The sequence below is a fragment of the Eurytemora carolleeae genome, unplaced genomic scaffold, assembly GCF_000591075.1.
Source record: "Eurytemora carolleeae unplaced genomic scaffold, Eaff_2.0 scaffold665, whole genome shotgun sequence".
Taxonomy (NCBI): Eukaryota; Metazoa; Arthropoda; class Copepoda; order Calanoida; family Temoridae; genus Eurytemora; species Eurytemora carolleeae.
The window spans coordinates 150,388-167,382 of record NW_019396555.1 but is presented as its reverse complement, the minus strand read 5'-3'; the positions used below and the strand labels follow the sequence as shown (position 1 = coordinate 167,382).

Below are 16,995 nucleotides of genomic sequence, written 5' to 3'. Positions count from 1 at the left end.
TAAAGAGGAATGTAAATGCCCTAATTACAACAGTTTAATCTAATAAAAAATGTGGAAGATATCGTGGTTTTTCTCTCGAAAGGTGTTTTTTCTGTGAGTTTCTTCATTGCTTCTTATAAACAAGAAATGCGGAAGTAACTTTCACAGAAATAAAATGAAAAAAAACATCTGAAAGGAACAAAATCATTGATATATAATTAATACTTAATCAGACAAAGCTTTTAAGAATACCAATGTAATTCAGGCATTGCCTTCCGCTTACATCTCTTTAAAAGCAATGCCTAATCAAGAAGGATGATTCTTTTGGTTAGTTTATAGTTTATAGAATAACTTTTGCAAGTGTACTGTCTGTGTCTATAACAGTGATTACCAGAAAATTGTGGAATAGGAAGACGACATAAAAGCAATAGATAGCACTACTAGTATGTTATTAAATCATAGATTAACTAAAATGGGTCTGTTTGCACTGCACAAACGTACTTGATCTGAACCCAAGTTTTTAGAGTTTTTTACATGTTTACATGAATTTTCCAAAAAGTTTATAAAGTTTAACTGATTCAATTTATAACTTTAAAGGTATATTCATTCCTGGCTTTTTGTATCGCTCGAAACGGAATTCCTGAAAAAAAAAACATGAAAATAATTTGTCATCCATCATTAACGAGATATAGTTTACGATATAAAGTTTAGTCCCTAGATCCTACCATACCTTAGGGGAGACTTTCGTTATAAAGGACATAATCCGTTTTGTTTATGGTCCTTAATATTAATTTAATTCCAATTTGAACATGACTAATTTCCAAATGTGAGAAGTCATTAAAGTCTACTCTCAGTCAAACAGATTATCAGCACAATTGTCGCTTCAAAATTAACCTTGCGAGAAGTTGCATATCATATAAAAGTTACGATCTCAATTAAAATAGGACTGTAAGCATAATTTCAAGTGACCTTCCATGCAAAAAAGGCCATGCTAGATTCACAACGGAACCCTTGAAACCTTAATCTGATCAAAAATGTGCAACTTACAATCTTTTTTCTGACTCTTTATAAGCACTCAATTTGAATAATCTATCAATTGATTCTTATAAGAAAGAAATGCGCAAGTCACTTTCGCAGAGAACCCGCAAAGTACAATAAACAGCTTAAAGAAAGAAAAACATTGATATCTAATTCAGACATGCAGATAAATCTTTTAAGGGTATCATTGTAATTGAACAATGCAGTTAGACTGTAGATAATATTCAAAACATTTGATTTGGAAGTTTTTTTCATTAATTTAAGTTCAAAATTATATTCCTCATACAGCTTTAGTATAATATAAAAACTTTCCTTAATTACTTAATTAATCTTTTTCTTATTCGTCATAAAATAGTAAAATGTCTCTTCAAGACTAGAAAATAAGAAAGAAAAGATATTTTTATAATGAAATATTTTCTATCTTACTTTTGTTCAATTTTATTTAGTTCTCTAGAGTGTAGTGTGGGTTTAGGTTTGTTAAAAACTTTTTTATTATCTTACATAAATTGTAATTCCTATAGGGAACCATTTTGGCAGGAAATGAGAAGAATCTATGAAAAAAAGGGCATGAAAAGAGCATGCAAACTTATATATGTTGATATGAAATTCTTTTTGGTTGAAAGGAACTGAATTCTTGTCACACAAGACTCAGCAACCGAATATTAAAGACCTTTGATATTTCAAACTATTAATTCTGTTCGAAATATCAAATGCTGCTTATATATCGGGATTTTTAAATTTAAGTTTGTGACAAAAACTGAATTCCTTTACGTGACTTAAAGTGACTGTAAGCGTAGTTTTAAGATATAGATATCCTTACTAGTAATTTAATTGAACAGAAGACAAAGAAATGTTTTTACTTTTGGATGTTTAAATGCATACACTTGTAAACATATGTAAACCCCAGTAAAGCTTTTAAACCGAGTATTTTGGTTTAGTTTGCTGAGTGTCTATCCTTACATAGTCTAATATAGTATCAACCCATCAAACTTGTTAATTCCAGTATATATACCCCCAAAGGAGTGTCTATCCTTACATAGTTTGATATAGTATCAACCCATCAAACTTGTTTATTCCAGTATATATACCCCCAAAGGAGTGTCTATCCTTACATAGTCTAATATAGTATCAACCCATCAAACTGGTTTATTCCAGTATATATACCCCCAAAGGAGTGTCTATCCTTACATAGTCTAATATATTATCAACCCATCAAACTGGTTTATTCCAGTATATATACCCCCAAAGGAGTGTCTATCCTTACTTAGTCTAATATAGTATCAACCCATCAAACTGGTTTATTCCAGTATGTATACCCCCAAAGGAGTGTCTATCCTTACTTAGTCTAATATAGTATCAACCCATCAAACTGGTTTATTCCAGTATGTATACCCCCAAAGGAGTGTCTATCCTTACATAGTCTAATATAGTATCAACCCATCAAACTATCCACAAGTGAGTGTTCACGAAATCAAAATTGAATGTGATATCGATCTTTGTTCAATCAAAGTTTTTGTAATAAAAAACTGACTAAATCATTTTTAATTTAGAATGAAGCTGAACCACTTATTTAATACATCAAACTCAAGACTTAAATTTAGAATTAAACTACACCTGTGATTTTTTGCAATAAAAATTTTAAATTGGACTCTACAAACTTTTTTATTTTATCAATTTTTCTCAAAACTTCATTTTCTTAAAGTTTAAGTAAAAAATAAAATAATTATCAATTTTAAAAATTTTTAAATAAAAAAAATTGCTTGCAAAACCCTGTCAAATTGTATTGATCAATATAGTTCAAACGATGTTTTTTACCAATGTTTTAAAGTATGTCTGAGGGCGCTCTTATTGCCTTAGAATTTTCTTTAAGGTGGCGGAGGGTATCTGTGTTTTAATTGAATCATTTATGTTGACCGCAGGATTATACACTTTTACACACTTAATGGTCTCTAAACGAAGAATTTTTTTTCAATTCTCTTCTTTCTGAAACATCAGGTGAAACAACATTTGTTAACAATCTATTTCGAATTAAGTTCTATTCTCATTTCTCACTAAAAATTATTCTTATTTCTTTTGGAAAAAATCTTCATTTTATAAGTTTGACAAATTTGGAGACCGGTTTAAAGTTTAAAAATGCCATGGGACCAAATTTAATGAATTTAAACAAGTTCTCTAAATTACCTACAGTTGATTCATATATCATCTACATATTAAAAAACTGCAGGGAAAATCCTGAATCACCGATTCAGAATACGCGTGCGCTTAATACCTTGCCATTGGAGATGTGGGTTGTGGTGGGACCTCTTCTTTAGGTGTTCCATACAAGGAGACATCATCAGCCCTCTCCGTAGAGAAGTGAACCTTGGATGAAGGTTCCGTTGTCCCAGGACTAACTCGGTCTGTTCCCATCTACGCAATAATCAGCTGTTAGTGTCATTATACAGGGTGTCCCAAAAAACATGAAAGTTCAGAGACGATGTAATACTTTTCTTTGATCTTATGACAATATGTGCTGTAAACAGTGTAAAAACGTGCAAGCTTTATATCATATGATGGTGTACATACTACAAATACCTCACCCTCGACAGCAATTATAAAACAAAGACAATCTTCAAGTTGTTTCTCAATTGTAATATTTCGTGGGTCACCCTGTAGTTTCTCTCAATTGTCATGTTTCGTTGGACACTCTGTGTTTCTCTCAATTGTCACGTTTCGTTAGAAACCCTGTAGTTTGTCTCAATTGTCATGTTTCGTTGGAAACCCTGTAGTTTGTCTCAATTGTCATGTTTCGTGGGACACCTTGTAGTTTATATTAAAATCTCAGCTGCACACCTCTTTTACTTTATGGCACTGTGTTTAAAGTAAGCTCTGTATATATAACCCTTATCTGAACAGGTGGAGGAGGAGTGGGGGGCTACCCCTTCCCAACGGAGTTGAGGGGGTGGGGGAGGGGGGTTACCCTTTCCCAACGGAGCTGAGGGGGCACCCTTTCCTCTTTATCCGTACGAGTTACTAACTTGGGTCTCTCAATTTGCCTTTAAAATAAACAATGTAAAAATGTATCAAGAATTTATCAGGTATTTGATTGTATTTAGTTAATTTATTAAGTTAATTCAACATTTTATCAAGTAAATTTAACAGTTAATTTGTCAATAAAAATAACAGATAATTTGTCAATAAAAATAACAGATAATTTGTCAATAAAAATATCAGATAATTTGTCAAGAATTATTACAGATAATTTGTCAAGAATTATAACAGATAATTAGTCAAGAATTATAACAGTTGATTAATCAAGAATTATAACAATTAATTTGTCAAGAATTATAACAGATAATTAGTCAAGAATTACAACAGATAATTTGTCAAGAATTATAACAGTTGATTAATCAAGAATTATAACAATTAATTTGTCAATAAAAATAACAGATAATTTGTCAATAAAAATAACAGATAATTTGTCAATAAAAATAACAGATAATTTGTCAATAAAAATAACAGATAATTTGTCAATAAAAATAACAGATAATTTGTCAATAAAAATATCAGATAATTTGTCAAGAATTATTACAGTTAATTTGTCAAGAATTATAACAGTTAATTTGTCAAGAATTATAACAGATAATTTGTCAAGAATTATAACAGTTAATTTGGTAAGAATTATAACGGATAATTTGTCAAGAAACAACAAGAAAATGGAGGAGACAGATTAAGGCCTGGTTTTTAGTGTAAACTTTCTTAAAGTTTAAGACAGGCATGATGATATATTGTAGATCTGGGATAAAGTTCTTTCTGTTCGTTCGTACAGGGTGTCTCACATTACATTGGATCAAGCATAAAGTAGTCCATGGTTTTATGAAAATGTTCATTAAAAATTTTTGTTAATATCTATCTATCTGATATATATAAAATAAATCAATAGATATATAAAACTTGGTAAGTGTATCAAAGTTAAACATTATATCATCCATAAAAAACTATATCCATATTTAAAGGGACTGTAAGCGTAATTTCAAGTGACCCCCCCCCCCTGAAAGGAACGCAAGGATCGATTGACGACGGTAACCTTTGTCTCATCAAATATGGATTAGAAAAACATGTTCTTAATTTTAAGAACTAATTATTTTCCGTTGTAACTTCAAAAGTGACTTGCGCATTTTTACTGCAGGAAAAACATTATAGTATCAAAATAAAACTTTGCATGAAAGGTCACTTGAAATGACGTATCCAGTCCCTTTAATGGAATATAATGTGGGACACCCTGTACATTCAGGGATTACAAGTTTATTTCCACAGAGAGATGTTGCAATGAATCATGATCAATGCAATCTTTAAATTTTAATTCTTTTATCTTCAAAGGAACAGAGTTTTTGTCACAAACTCTAATTGTCTAATCCCTATATCTTTACAATCTTATGATGTAAACCTTTGATATTTCAAACTTAGATTATTTGGTCTTACAAAATTCATAGTTTGAAATATCAAAGTTCTACGACATTGGGTAGCAAAGATATAGAGATTAGAAAAGTAGAGTTTGTGACAAAAACTCAGTTCCTTTGGTAAACTAATTTTTATTATTTCTTCTTATCTTTCATAATTCAATTTTTTTTCACAAATGTCTAATATTATCGTTGTTAGGTTGTCTTTTTGTCTGATAATTTCATTCGTTTGTTGTCTACTTGTTGTAGACCGTCATGTTGGAAAGTTGTCTATTTTTCTAATATTTTCTTTTGCAGATTGATTGTCTATTTGTTGGTGGGCAGGTTGTCTATTTGTCTAGTTTTCTTGTTGAATAGTTGTTTATGCTTCTAGTTGTCTAATATTCTCTGTTGTTAGTTGTCTAGTTGTTCAGTTTTCTCCTTAAATAGTTGTCTATGCTTCTAGATTGTCTATATGTCTAATATTCTCGGTTGTCAGTTGTCTAGTTGTTCAGTTTTCTCGTTAAGTAGGTGTCTGTGCTTCTAGATTGTCTATATGTCTAATAATCTCGATTGTAAGTTGTCTAGTTGTCTAGTTTTCTCGTTGAATAGTTGTCTTTGCTTATAGATTGTCTATTTGTCTAATATTCTCGGTTTTCTATTTGTCTAGTTGTATATTGTCTTTAAGGCTGGTTGTCAATTGTGTACTGTAAAGTGAATGCTTGTTAAGTGTTACATTTATAAAATAAAGCTATATCAGTATCCATCCGTATACTTTAACACATATCTTTACATAAAGCTATATCAGTATCCATCCGTATACTTTAACACATATCTTTACATAAAGCTGTATCAGTATCCATCCGTATACTTTAACACATATCTTTACATAAAGCTATATCAGTATCCATCCGTATACTTTAACACATATCTTTACATAAAGCTATATCAGTATCCATCCGTATACTTTAACACATATCTTTACATAAGTTACTGGATCTCTTCACATCTTATATCTATATTATATTTAACACATATCTTATTAGCGTTAGATATATTTGCAGCTCATATATATCTCCATATTTTGTATCCTTAAAGGGATTGTTTGGTAAAAATGAAAGGGAGTATAGGCTTAAAATAATCGCTTTTGATCACTACTAATCTTACTTCTATATGTTGCGTCTATCAGGAGAAAATTGTTAAAAACGTCTTACACTGCACGAAGAACATAGCGTCCATACAAATTCAGAAAGTTGCAACATGTGACTCTGTTCGTAAAATAATCAATTGAATATCAAACAAATCATTCATGATGTTACAACCTATAGACATCGATTTTTTTTCAATGCATTTGTATATACAGCGGAAAAAAAGTCGTTTTATCATTGCATATAAAACAAATAACAGAAATAATAACTATATACGCCGTAAGTCTATACCTCCTTTAATTTTTCGCGAACACTACCTTTAAGTAATTTGTTTGTGTCTGAATTCTTAGTTAAAGCCAGAAGTCATAATTTTTCAATGGTGGATATAGATATCAATGCGTAATCTCCATTTTTTTCTTAATCTCCAGATTAAATAATGCTTGTTCTCCAGAGTAATTAACCGTTCGGGGTTAAGGATATCCCATTTAAAAGTTCTCAGCTTTTGTGTTTTGAATCTTGGAATAGCTAGAACTAAGGATTAATTTAATTCTTCTTAGATCAAGTGGTTCAGATTACGATACTTCACACAAAAATTCCAACCTGATATCTTGTATTAATCTATCCAACCTGATATCTTGTATTAATCTATCCAACCTGATATCTTGTATTAATCTATCTAAATCTTCAATCAAATTCTTGGTTTACAAAGTTAAATTAACTGACATTATTCTGTTGTCGTACATGTCATTAACAGTTAATAGTTTAACTGCAAATGTTGTTCTGCATTATGCTGTTCAGGATAAATTGTAATTCAAATTTTTTAAACGACTTTAGTCATATTGTGAAAAAAAGGAAAAAATGTAGAAAGGATAAAACTAATTAGATTGTAAACGAAACGATCGTTTTCAAAAGAAACGTTTTAAATACACATTAAAAATGTTTCCGAGATAAATATCAATGCAAACTAGACAGAAGTGGGTAAAAAACTCATGCGAAATCCTTATTACGGCTTTATGACCAGTTTTGAGTTAACGACCAAGTATGGAAATTATAGCAACTTATTCGGTTCCAAACAAGAGATTAAAATTTGATTTTCAATATCTCATTAGTCAAAGGACGGAAATAAATTAGATTTTAATCTAACGTAGAATTTACTTTAGTCTAATGTGATATATCCGGTAGGTTATGTGTTCTCCTAGACCCATTATCCTATAGTGATATATCCGGTAGGTTATGTGTTCTCCTAGACCCATTATCCTACAGTGATATATCCGGTAGGTTATGTGTTCTCCTAGACCCATTATCCTACAGTGATATATCCGGTAGGTTATATGTTCTCCTAGACCCATTATCCTACAGTGATATATCCGGTAGGTTTGTTCTCCTAGACCCATTATCCTACAGTGATATATCCGGTAGGTTATATGTTCTCCTAGACCCATTATTCTACAGTGATATATCCGGTAGGTTATGCGTTCTCCTAGACCCATTACCCTACAGCAAGGACTTCAAGGTTAAATTCAAATTCAGATTTGAGAGAGACATAAATTCTAGTTTTATCTAAGGCATAGAATGGGAAATTCTGGGATTCAGATTGGATCCGAATTCAGGTTAAATCCATTTATATGGATCGAGGTTGGATCGTTTTTTATACATTGTCAAAACCAAGGAATATACCAGAGCACAAAACTTAAGACAGGGTTTCGTTCTGAAAACCAATTTTAAAACCCGGGTTTCATGAATGGGGTTAGGCAGTTTTGTGTATTTAAATATTTTGGTTTTAAAATATTATTTTATTCAGTTTGTTTGTATTCTCAATTTTATATCGAATCTCTTAAATCAAAATCTAGACAAATATTAAGATCCTAAAAAGTAAAATCGGGAGTCTTGTCTAACGATTCCCTTTTAAATTTTGGGCTCTGGAACTCTCTTTGTTTACAAGTGTACTGCAGTTTCTGGGAGGAATATAAACATTCCTCCCTAACACTCTGCAGTAGACTTTTTTTGCAATTAAAGCTTGGGAGGTCCTAGTAGTCTTCGATTTGCGGCATTCTGTCTTTGAAAGTAAAATTCTTGAAACAATAATCACAAAATTTCCCTAGTCTTGGCATTTTCAAACTGTGGTCTGACTTTTCTGTGCTCAATGCCTCAAATTATTTAAAATTGTGTATCTATCAATCTATCTATCTGGTATTCCTGGTATTCTAGAAAGTGTCTGGTCTCATCTGCTGGTATATATATTTTTCTATCTATCTGGTATACCTGAGCTGAAAACTTTAGAATGGGATATCCTTAATCCCGATCTGTTAATTAATCTGGAGATTAAGTTCATGAGGATTATAAGCAATATTTAATCTTGAAATTAAGAAAAAGAGTGGATTAAGCATTAATCCTGATATCCACCATTCTAAAGTTTTCAACTCTGGTATTCTAGAAAGTGTCTGGTCTCATCTGCTGGTATATCTATCTATCTATCTATCTGGTATTCCTGGTATTCTAGAAGGTGTCTAGTCTCATTTGCTGGTATATATATTTATCTATCTATCTGGTATACCTGGTATTCTAGAAGGTGTCTGGTCTCATCTGCTGTTATATCTATCTATCTATCTATCTGGTATTCCTGGTATTCTAGAAGGTGTCTGGTCTCATCTGCTGGTATATATATGTATCTATCTATCTGGTATACCTGGTATTCTAGAAGCTGTCTGGTCTCATTTGCTGGTATATCTATCTATCTATCTATCTGGTATTCCTGGTATTCTAGAAGGTGTCTGGTCTCATCTGCTGGTATATATCTATCTATCTGGTATTCTTGGTATTCTAGAAGGTGTCTGGTCTCATCTGCTGGTATATATATTTATTTACCTATCTGGTATACCTGGTATTCTAGAAGGTATCTGGTCTCATTTGCTGTTATATATATGTATCTATCTATCTGGTATACCTGGTATTCTAGAAGGTGTCTGGTCTCATCTGCTGTTATATATATGTATCTATCTATCTGGTATACCTGGTATTCTAGAAGGTGTCTGGTCTCGTCAGCTGGTATATCTATTGATATCTTCTCTCTACTACCCAGTAAACCAGTTTCGTTCCTGCAGAGCGCTACTGAAGCAGATCTCCTTGCTCCCCTCATCTTCTACTCTGAAATTTATAAAGATTTAAAAAGCTAAGCATAAAGGGATGTTTTCATTTATCTATTTGTGAAAAATTTACCAAATCACAATTTTTGACTAAACAATAATAGATCATGTTGAGCGATAATTTTAGAAGAAAAAAAGTGCTTATCTTTCAGTAAAATAAGTGCGATTTCATGTGTTCTTTATTTTCTGTTTTTACACTTTATTATTTAATCTTGGAAAACATGTCAACTAATGTGAGAAAATTTCGTTTTCCTTGTTATATTTGACACTTGTGACGTTGATCCATTTCTCTGTTGCCACCTATTGTACTTGATAATCTAATTGGGGTGGAGAAACACCCAACGAGGTTAAAGTGTTTAGAGTGATAATGCTTGTCCTTGTAGGCCAGGAATTACATCCAGCGCATAATTTGTACTATATTCTGCTACTATAAGTTGGAACAGAAGATTTCCTTAAGTCAAATATTAGAAAACCGTTGTTAGTGTACAGTTCAGCTAACTGCGTTACAGGAAGACAAAGTTTTTAATTCGTGTATCTTTGCAACCTTATAAAACTTTGATATTTCAAACTTTAAGGGAATTCACCCAATTTTAATTTTTATAACTTTCAGACTTAGGTTTTGAAAAAGTTGCAAATATTTTTGTATATTTGCTGGTTCAAGGGTTTTTTTAAATGTTTAATTTGTCATATTTCGCAAAATTTTAGTTTTTTTTGCACACCTATTGCACGCTATTTAACTAAATTTCGCAAAAAAATATTTGGATTTTTGCAAATTTGGATTTTTGCAAATTTGTTTTATTTTATTCAGATTATTGATGAAGAGCCCATGGGCTTTAAAAAATGTATCAAATGTTATAGATTCGTATCACAAGAAGGAAATAGAGGGGGGGTCATCGTGACCCCCCCCCCCCCGTCTATTTTGGGTAAACAAGATGTGAGTCGAATAGGGTTAATTGATTGGATATATCTGATTGAACACAGGAAATTGTACGCTTATTATTGATCGTGGATCGACTCTCATGCACAGCCATTCTCAGAAAACCAAACGCAGTTCATGATCATTGAAGAAATAATAGTTTTCAGATTTTAATCAAATTTTTATGAGTTGGGTTTGTTTATTACATTTTTTAGAATTTATTTCTTGGATCAAATATATTTTCTGTCTATTTCAAATAGATTATGAAGTACAATAGGTGGCAACAGAGAAAGGTGTCAATTATACATATTTGGTCTATTTAATCTTGCAGAATTAGTTAAAAATTTCTTAGGTTTCCAACTATAAGTTGCAAAGATATAAGAATTAGAAAATTAGAGGTTGAAAGAATATTTTAGACAATAATATCTCTCTGTGGTTCACAAAGGTGGTTAGATTCCTTATATTTAAAAATCCGCTTAAAATTCTAAATATTTTTAAAAATAGTATTTTTAACCTTTAAATATAATCGTATATGTTAGGATAATGTCAGTGCAAATCATTATTTTAAATATTTAGGAAGAAAATGGGAAAAAATATGTTTTTTTTAAATCAAATATCGCATTAAAAATTGATATGATTATTGTTTTATTTTTATTTTCTGCAAATACATTCTCAGCTAAATGTTAGTTTAACAAATGTAATATGAACTCAAAGATTTCGATTCTACTGGAGACCACTGGGGGATTTTATTTTCATTGGAGGGGTTTGAAAAAATGCTTTTTACAATTTAAGACTTTACGCAGGGTGATTTACATTCCACTGGAGGGATTCTGATATCTTTCCTGGGGGTTTATATATCCACTGGAGGGATTGAGATATCCTTCTTGTGGGTTTATAATTCCACTGGAGGGATTCAGATATCTATCTAGGGGGTTTATAAATCTACTGGAGGGATTCAGAAATCTTTCCAGAGGGTTTAAAAATCCACTGGAGGAATTCAGATATCCTTCCTAGGGGTTTACGGAAATCCATAAAAAATTAATGATTTAAAAACGGGTGGCTGATGTCCGACGACGTGAATTAAACTGTATTTTTGAACAGATTTGAAGTACATACATTTAACCTGTTAGAAGTAATAAAAGTTTAATATTGGCCTTGTGGCCACACTAATTGCATGGATCAGCCTAACGTTTTATTAAAACATTTTCTGGACTTTAAAAAGGTTCCCGAAAAGCTGAAAAATTTTATTTGCCATGAACTCAAATTTTTAACCCTTATATTTTTGCAACATGATTCTGAAAACTTTTATATTTCAAACTTATATTGTTTCAATTATCAGAATTCATAGTTTGAAAAATCTACGACAATGGGTTGCAATGATAAAGGGATTAGACAATTATTGTTTACGGCAAAAACTCAGTTCCTTTCAGAATTGTTTATTTTAAACATTTGCTTTCCTTTTACTTTTGCCAAATTTTGACCCTAACATAAGATATATTTCAAGATATTTTCTCTTTAAGGAAAGCTAACTTTTACTAAATATAGTATTGAAATATTGGAATTGTATTGAAATATTGGAAGTTCACCGAATTTTGTGGTGTCTTTTGTAAGTAAAAAACCTTAAACACGGGCAGCCGTCGTACATTTGAATTTCCGAGCCGGGTCAACCTTTCCGGTCCCAGTTTGTACTGTACCTAGCTCTATGGACAAGATTAGCCGGTGCAAGAAGGTTGACGCGGTCAGAATTTATGCTTCATTATAGGTTGAATTTACTTTTATTAAAGGGGCAGATGTGCGTGTAAAACTTATAGAAAAGCGTTAAAAAAGGGTTGGGGTGATGAAACTTAAGTGAAATTGATTATGAAAATGAAATCTATTGGTTTATTTTAGAATAAATAACATAAAGGCAAATTGTTAGAATTAATTTATAAAAATGTCAGTTTGCAAGCAAACTTTGTACTAAATTATACTGCCTTACGTCAGCATTAACGTCATTCCATGTTCAGGGGAATCAGAACTAAAATTAATAATTGTTCAGAAACATGTTCAGGGGAATCAAAACTAAAATTAATAATTGTTCAGAAACATGTTCAGGGGAATCAAAACTAAAATTAATAATTGTTCAGAAACATGTTCAGGGGAATTAGAACTAAAATTAATAATTGTTCAGAAAACTGACAATAAGTCAACTTGGTTAACGGCATTGATTACATTTTTCTGCACATAACAAACTTAAACCAAAAGGGTTTTGTTCGTTTTTTTTTTACAAATTTAGGTTTTTTGGGCTTCTAGATCATGTTTAGCAAATAATCTTAAATTTAGTTTTTTCACTTTTCAAATTTGTACGAACGATTTGTTGACGAAAAGTACAAATTTGAAAAGTGAAAAACTATTATTATTATTTCATTTTTATATCTTATGCAAAAATCCAAATTAATTGGCGAAAATTCAATATCTAATTAAAGTAAACATTAAAAACGAATTTAAAAACGATTTTAATTTTAAATGAAATTTTAATTTCTTAATTTGTAATCAATACAAAAAAAACAGTGTTTCAAAGCAAGAAAGATATACAAAGAGAAAACTATCTTGAAATATTGACGTATTCCGATCTTTGTTCCCCTGACTTTGCTCCGCGGAATAAAATATCAATAGCATGACGCAAAATCTATTAATAGTTTTAAGCTTTATAATCAATAGGCCATTCATTTCAAATTGATTAAAAACTAAAAAATTAAAAGTATTCAAATTATAAAGGTTTTTGCTAATTTAAGTTCCAATAAAGAGAATTTTTTTTTTTTAAATGTTGGAGAATAAGAGTCTCTAAGCCCCTAATTGTTATAAGGTTTATTTTTTATAAACAAATGCTTAAAAAAATACCTCTATTTTATTTTTTCTAGATTTTAATTGATATCGGCAAGAAATAAAAACATGTTCCTTGATGTATATTATTACATTGTATATATATCTACATGCATATTTGTATATAAAAATCATCAATTCAGAAGTTCTGAGGGCAAAATTTTTTCTAAACTAAACATGTTAAACCACCACCGCAGGGAAAAGAAACGACATGTTTTGTGGGAAGCCATGTATGTAAGAAGGTTTGGTGTATACTGTCGAGTAATAAATAACTAAATCAGATAAGAATACCAATATTGGGCTAAATATAGTGTGCTGCTAACAAATAAACAATATGAATTATACACTTGGTTATATGCTTAACAATATAAATAATATACAATGTTAGATCAAATATTTGGATTCGAATTTACTGTATTTAAAAATTAAACCTTCTCTAACCCTTTAGTATAAAGGCAGATTAGATATATCTGTACTTGATTATCTATCTGTATCTGTATCTGTATCTGTATCTGTATCTGTATCTGTATCTGTAACTGTATCTGTATCTGTATCTGTATCTGTATCTGTATCTGTATCTGTATCTGTATCTGTATCTGTATCTGTATCTGTATCTGTATCTGTATCTGTATCTGTATCTGTATCTGTATCTGTATCTGTATCTGTATCTGTATCTGTATCTGTATCTGTATCTGTATATATATATGTATCTGTATCTGTATCAGTATCTATATCTGTATCTGTATCTGTATCTGTATCTGTATCTGTATCTGTTTCGTTATCTGTATCTGTATCTGTATCTGTATCTGTATCTGTATCTGGATCTGTATCTGTGTAAATCAAATGTTATAAATAAGGGAAGGATCATAAAGGAAATAAATATTATCAAGGAAATCGTTTTATCCTTCACTTTTCAACCTTTCCACCAAGCTCATTCATTCATTCTTTCATCCATCCTTCCATGAAGGTTCTTCAATCTAATCTGTGCTCTTTCAAGTGATTTATAAGTATAATCTTTATAAGTGTAATCTTAAGTGACCCTCCATGCAAAGATGGCAAAGCCCGATTCACAACGGTACCCTTTAAAGCTTTTAGATTTCAATTTTTATAATTTTTAAAACTGATCATTTTCAACTGTGACTTCAAGACACAATTGACTTGCGTAGATCTACTGAAGAAAAACATAAATGAATTATTAGAATAAAATCAAACTTTCAAACTTAGAAAAACGACAATATCTTCCACATTTCTCCAAATGGTAGTTTCAAATAAGGAAACATTCTTTTCAACCCTTTTTATTCATCGTTCTTGAGAATCAATATTCCTCGCCAGTCTTTCATGGAGAAAGAATTTCCATTATGTTAAAAAAAGTCAAGGCGTCTGTGGGTTAAATACAAAATATTTCACAGGGATATTCAATAAACAATACAAAATATTACACAGGGATATCCAAAAAAAACAATACAAAATATTACACAGGGATATCAAAAAACAATTCAAAATATTAAACAGGGATATCCAAAAACAATACAAAATATTACACAGGGATATCCAAAAAACAACACAAAATATTACACAGAGATATCCAAAAAATAATACAAAATATTACACAGGGATATCCAAAAAACAATAAAATCGGAAGAAGACATTATTGCAATACTTTGATGATGTTACAGAACCAATAGTTCTCCATATACAATTAATAAATTACTGGTTTTAATAAAATGGAATGTTTAAACTGCGCAATTGTTATCCGTGTCTCATGCTTATTGGACTTTTTAAAGTTATAACTTGATTCTTAAAGTCGTCTATTTCACAGTTTCTGGTTGTTACGGTAGATAGATAATATTTTAGAACTGTACAGTAAAACTTTAAGGTTCGTCTCTACATTCAGGTCCAGCGTGTACGGTATACACTGTATACTGTAAACTGATAAACTGTATACTATACACTGTAATCTGTACAATGTACGGTGTGCACTTCACAATGTACAGTATACAGTAAACAGACTACAAAGTATAGTAATGTACAGTGCATACTGTACAGTGTTTACTGTACAGTGCATGGTGTACAGTGTATGCTGTACAGTGTATACTGTACTATGTATAATGTACCCAGTATACTGTGCACTGTGCACTGTATACTGTACACCGTATACTGTACACTGTATACTGTACACTGTATACTGTACACTGAATACTGTACACTGTATACTGTACACTGTATACTTTACACTGAATACTGTACACAGTATACTGTACACTGTATGCTTTACACTGTATGCTTTACACTGCATACTGTACACTGTATACTGTACACTGTATGCTTTACACTGATGCTTTACACTGCATGCAACATAAGTAACTTGATTTTAGCAAATTTTTTTTAAAAAAACAATCATCACAAAATAGCCATAATCCTGCGTTTCCCAAAATGTGGTCTGCCATATCTTTGCTTTAAAAAATACCAGAAATATTAAGAATGTGGTTTAAATTTAATTTTTTAAATTTAATTTAATTTAACTGAAAACCATGCAAAGGTCTTCTTCAAAATCATTAATATATATCTTCGGTAATTATGACAGTACAAAAATGGCAGACCACATTTTGGAAATGGTAGGACTAGGACTAGGACTATTTTGGAAATGGTAGGACTTGGACTAGGACTATTTAGGAAATGGTAGGACTAGGACTAGGACTATTTTGGAAATAGTAGGACTAGGACTAGGACTATTTTGGAAATGGTAGGACTAGGACTAGGACTATTTTGGAAATAGTAGGACTAGGACTAGGACTAGGACTAGGACTATTTTGGAAATAGTAGGACTAGGACTAGGACTAGGACTATTTTGGAAATAGTAGGACTAGGGCTATTATACGATTTGTGTTTCATAAAAATATATTGCTGAATCAGGTAACTTATGTTGAATACCGCAAACTATTTCTAATGTCAAAGACGACCTTGAAGTTATAAATCAATTCATATTATTCCGGCTTATTTAGAACATCACTGTATGTCCAATCATAACTCATGAACCCTAACAACGATTTGCCTCAAGTTTTGATTAGAGAACTCGTTAAAACCATGGATTAATGTTCTTAGCTTAAAGTAAGAAAAATCGTTGTACATAACTCCAGACAAAACTGGGTTTCCAAGCTAAGAGGGAAGAACGTGAATGGGAGTGGGAGATATGTTGAAATGATTACGGGGGGGGAAACTATATAGAGGGGGGGAAAGAAAAAACTATATGGGGGTGGGGGATGAATGGAAGCAAGGTATAGGAATGGAAATAAATGATGTATCATGTATGACAATGAGGTAGGAAGGAGCCTGCATTGTAGGGGAATATTACAAATACATAAGTTAATTGAAAATAAGAATAGCAGGGGGGGGGGGATTATCAGTGGTTTGATCTTGCAAAGGCTACATTTCTTGCATAAAACGTTTTAGATTGACTCTACACTGTGTAGTCCAGACTGGACAGTACAACG

At 31.3% G+C, this 16,995-nt stretch overlaps 1 protein-coding gene across 1 annotated transcript in view; it reads right to left on the bottom strand.

Moving 5' to 3' along the window:
* LOC111705419 (potassium/sodium hyperpolarization-activated cyclic nucleotide-gated channel 3) overlaps window positions 1-9,723 on the bottom strand; it is a gene marked incomplete at its 3' end in the record, with an annotated part of 31,329 nt that extends 21,606 nt beyond the window's left edge. Inside the window, exons 1-3 of the mRNA XM_023477962.1 lie at window positions 9,594-9,723; window positions 3,287-3,426; window positions 589-619 (exon numbers count right to left, since the gene is read on the bottom strand). Of these exons, the coding sequence (XP_023333730.1) occupies window positions 589-619; window positions 3,287-3,426; window positions 9,594-9,719 (297 nt within the window). The remainder of the gene's footprint in view (window positions 1-588; window positions 620-3,286; window positions 3,427-9,593) is intronic.
* Between the last annotated feature and the right edge of the window lie 7,272 nt (window positions 9,724-16,995).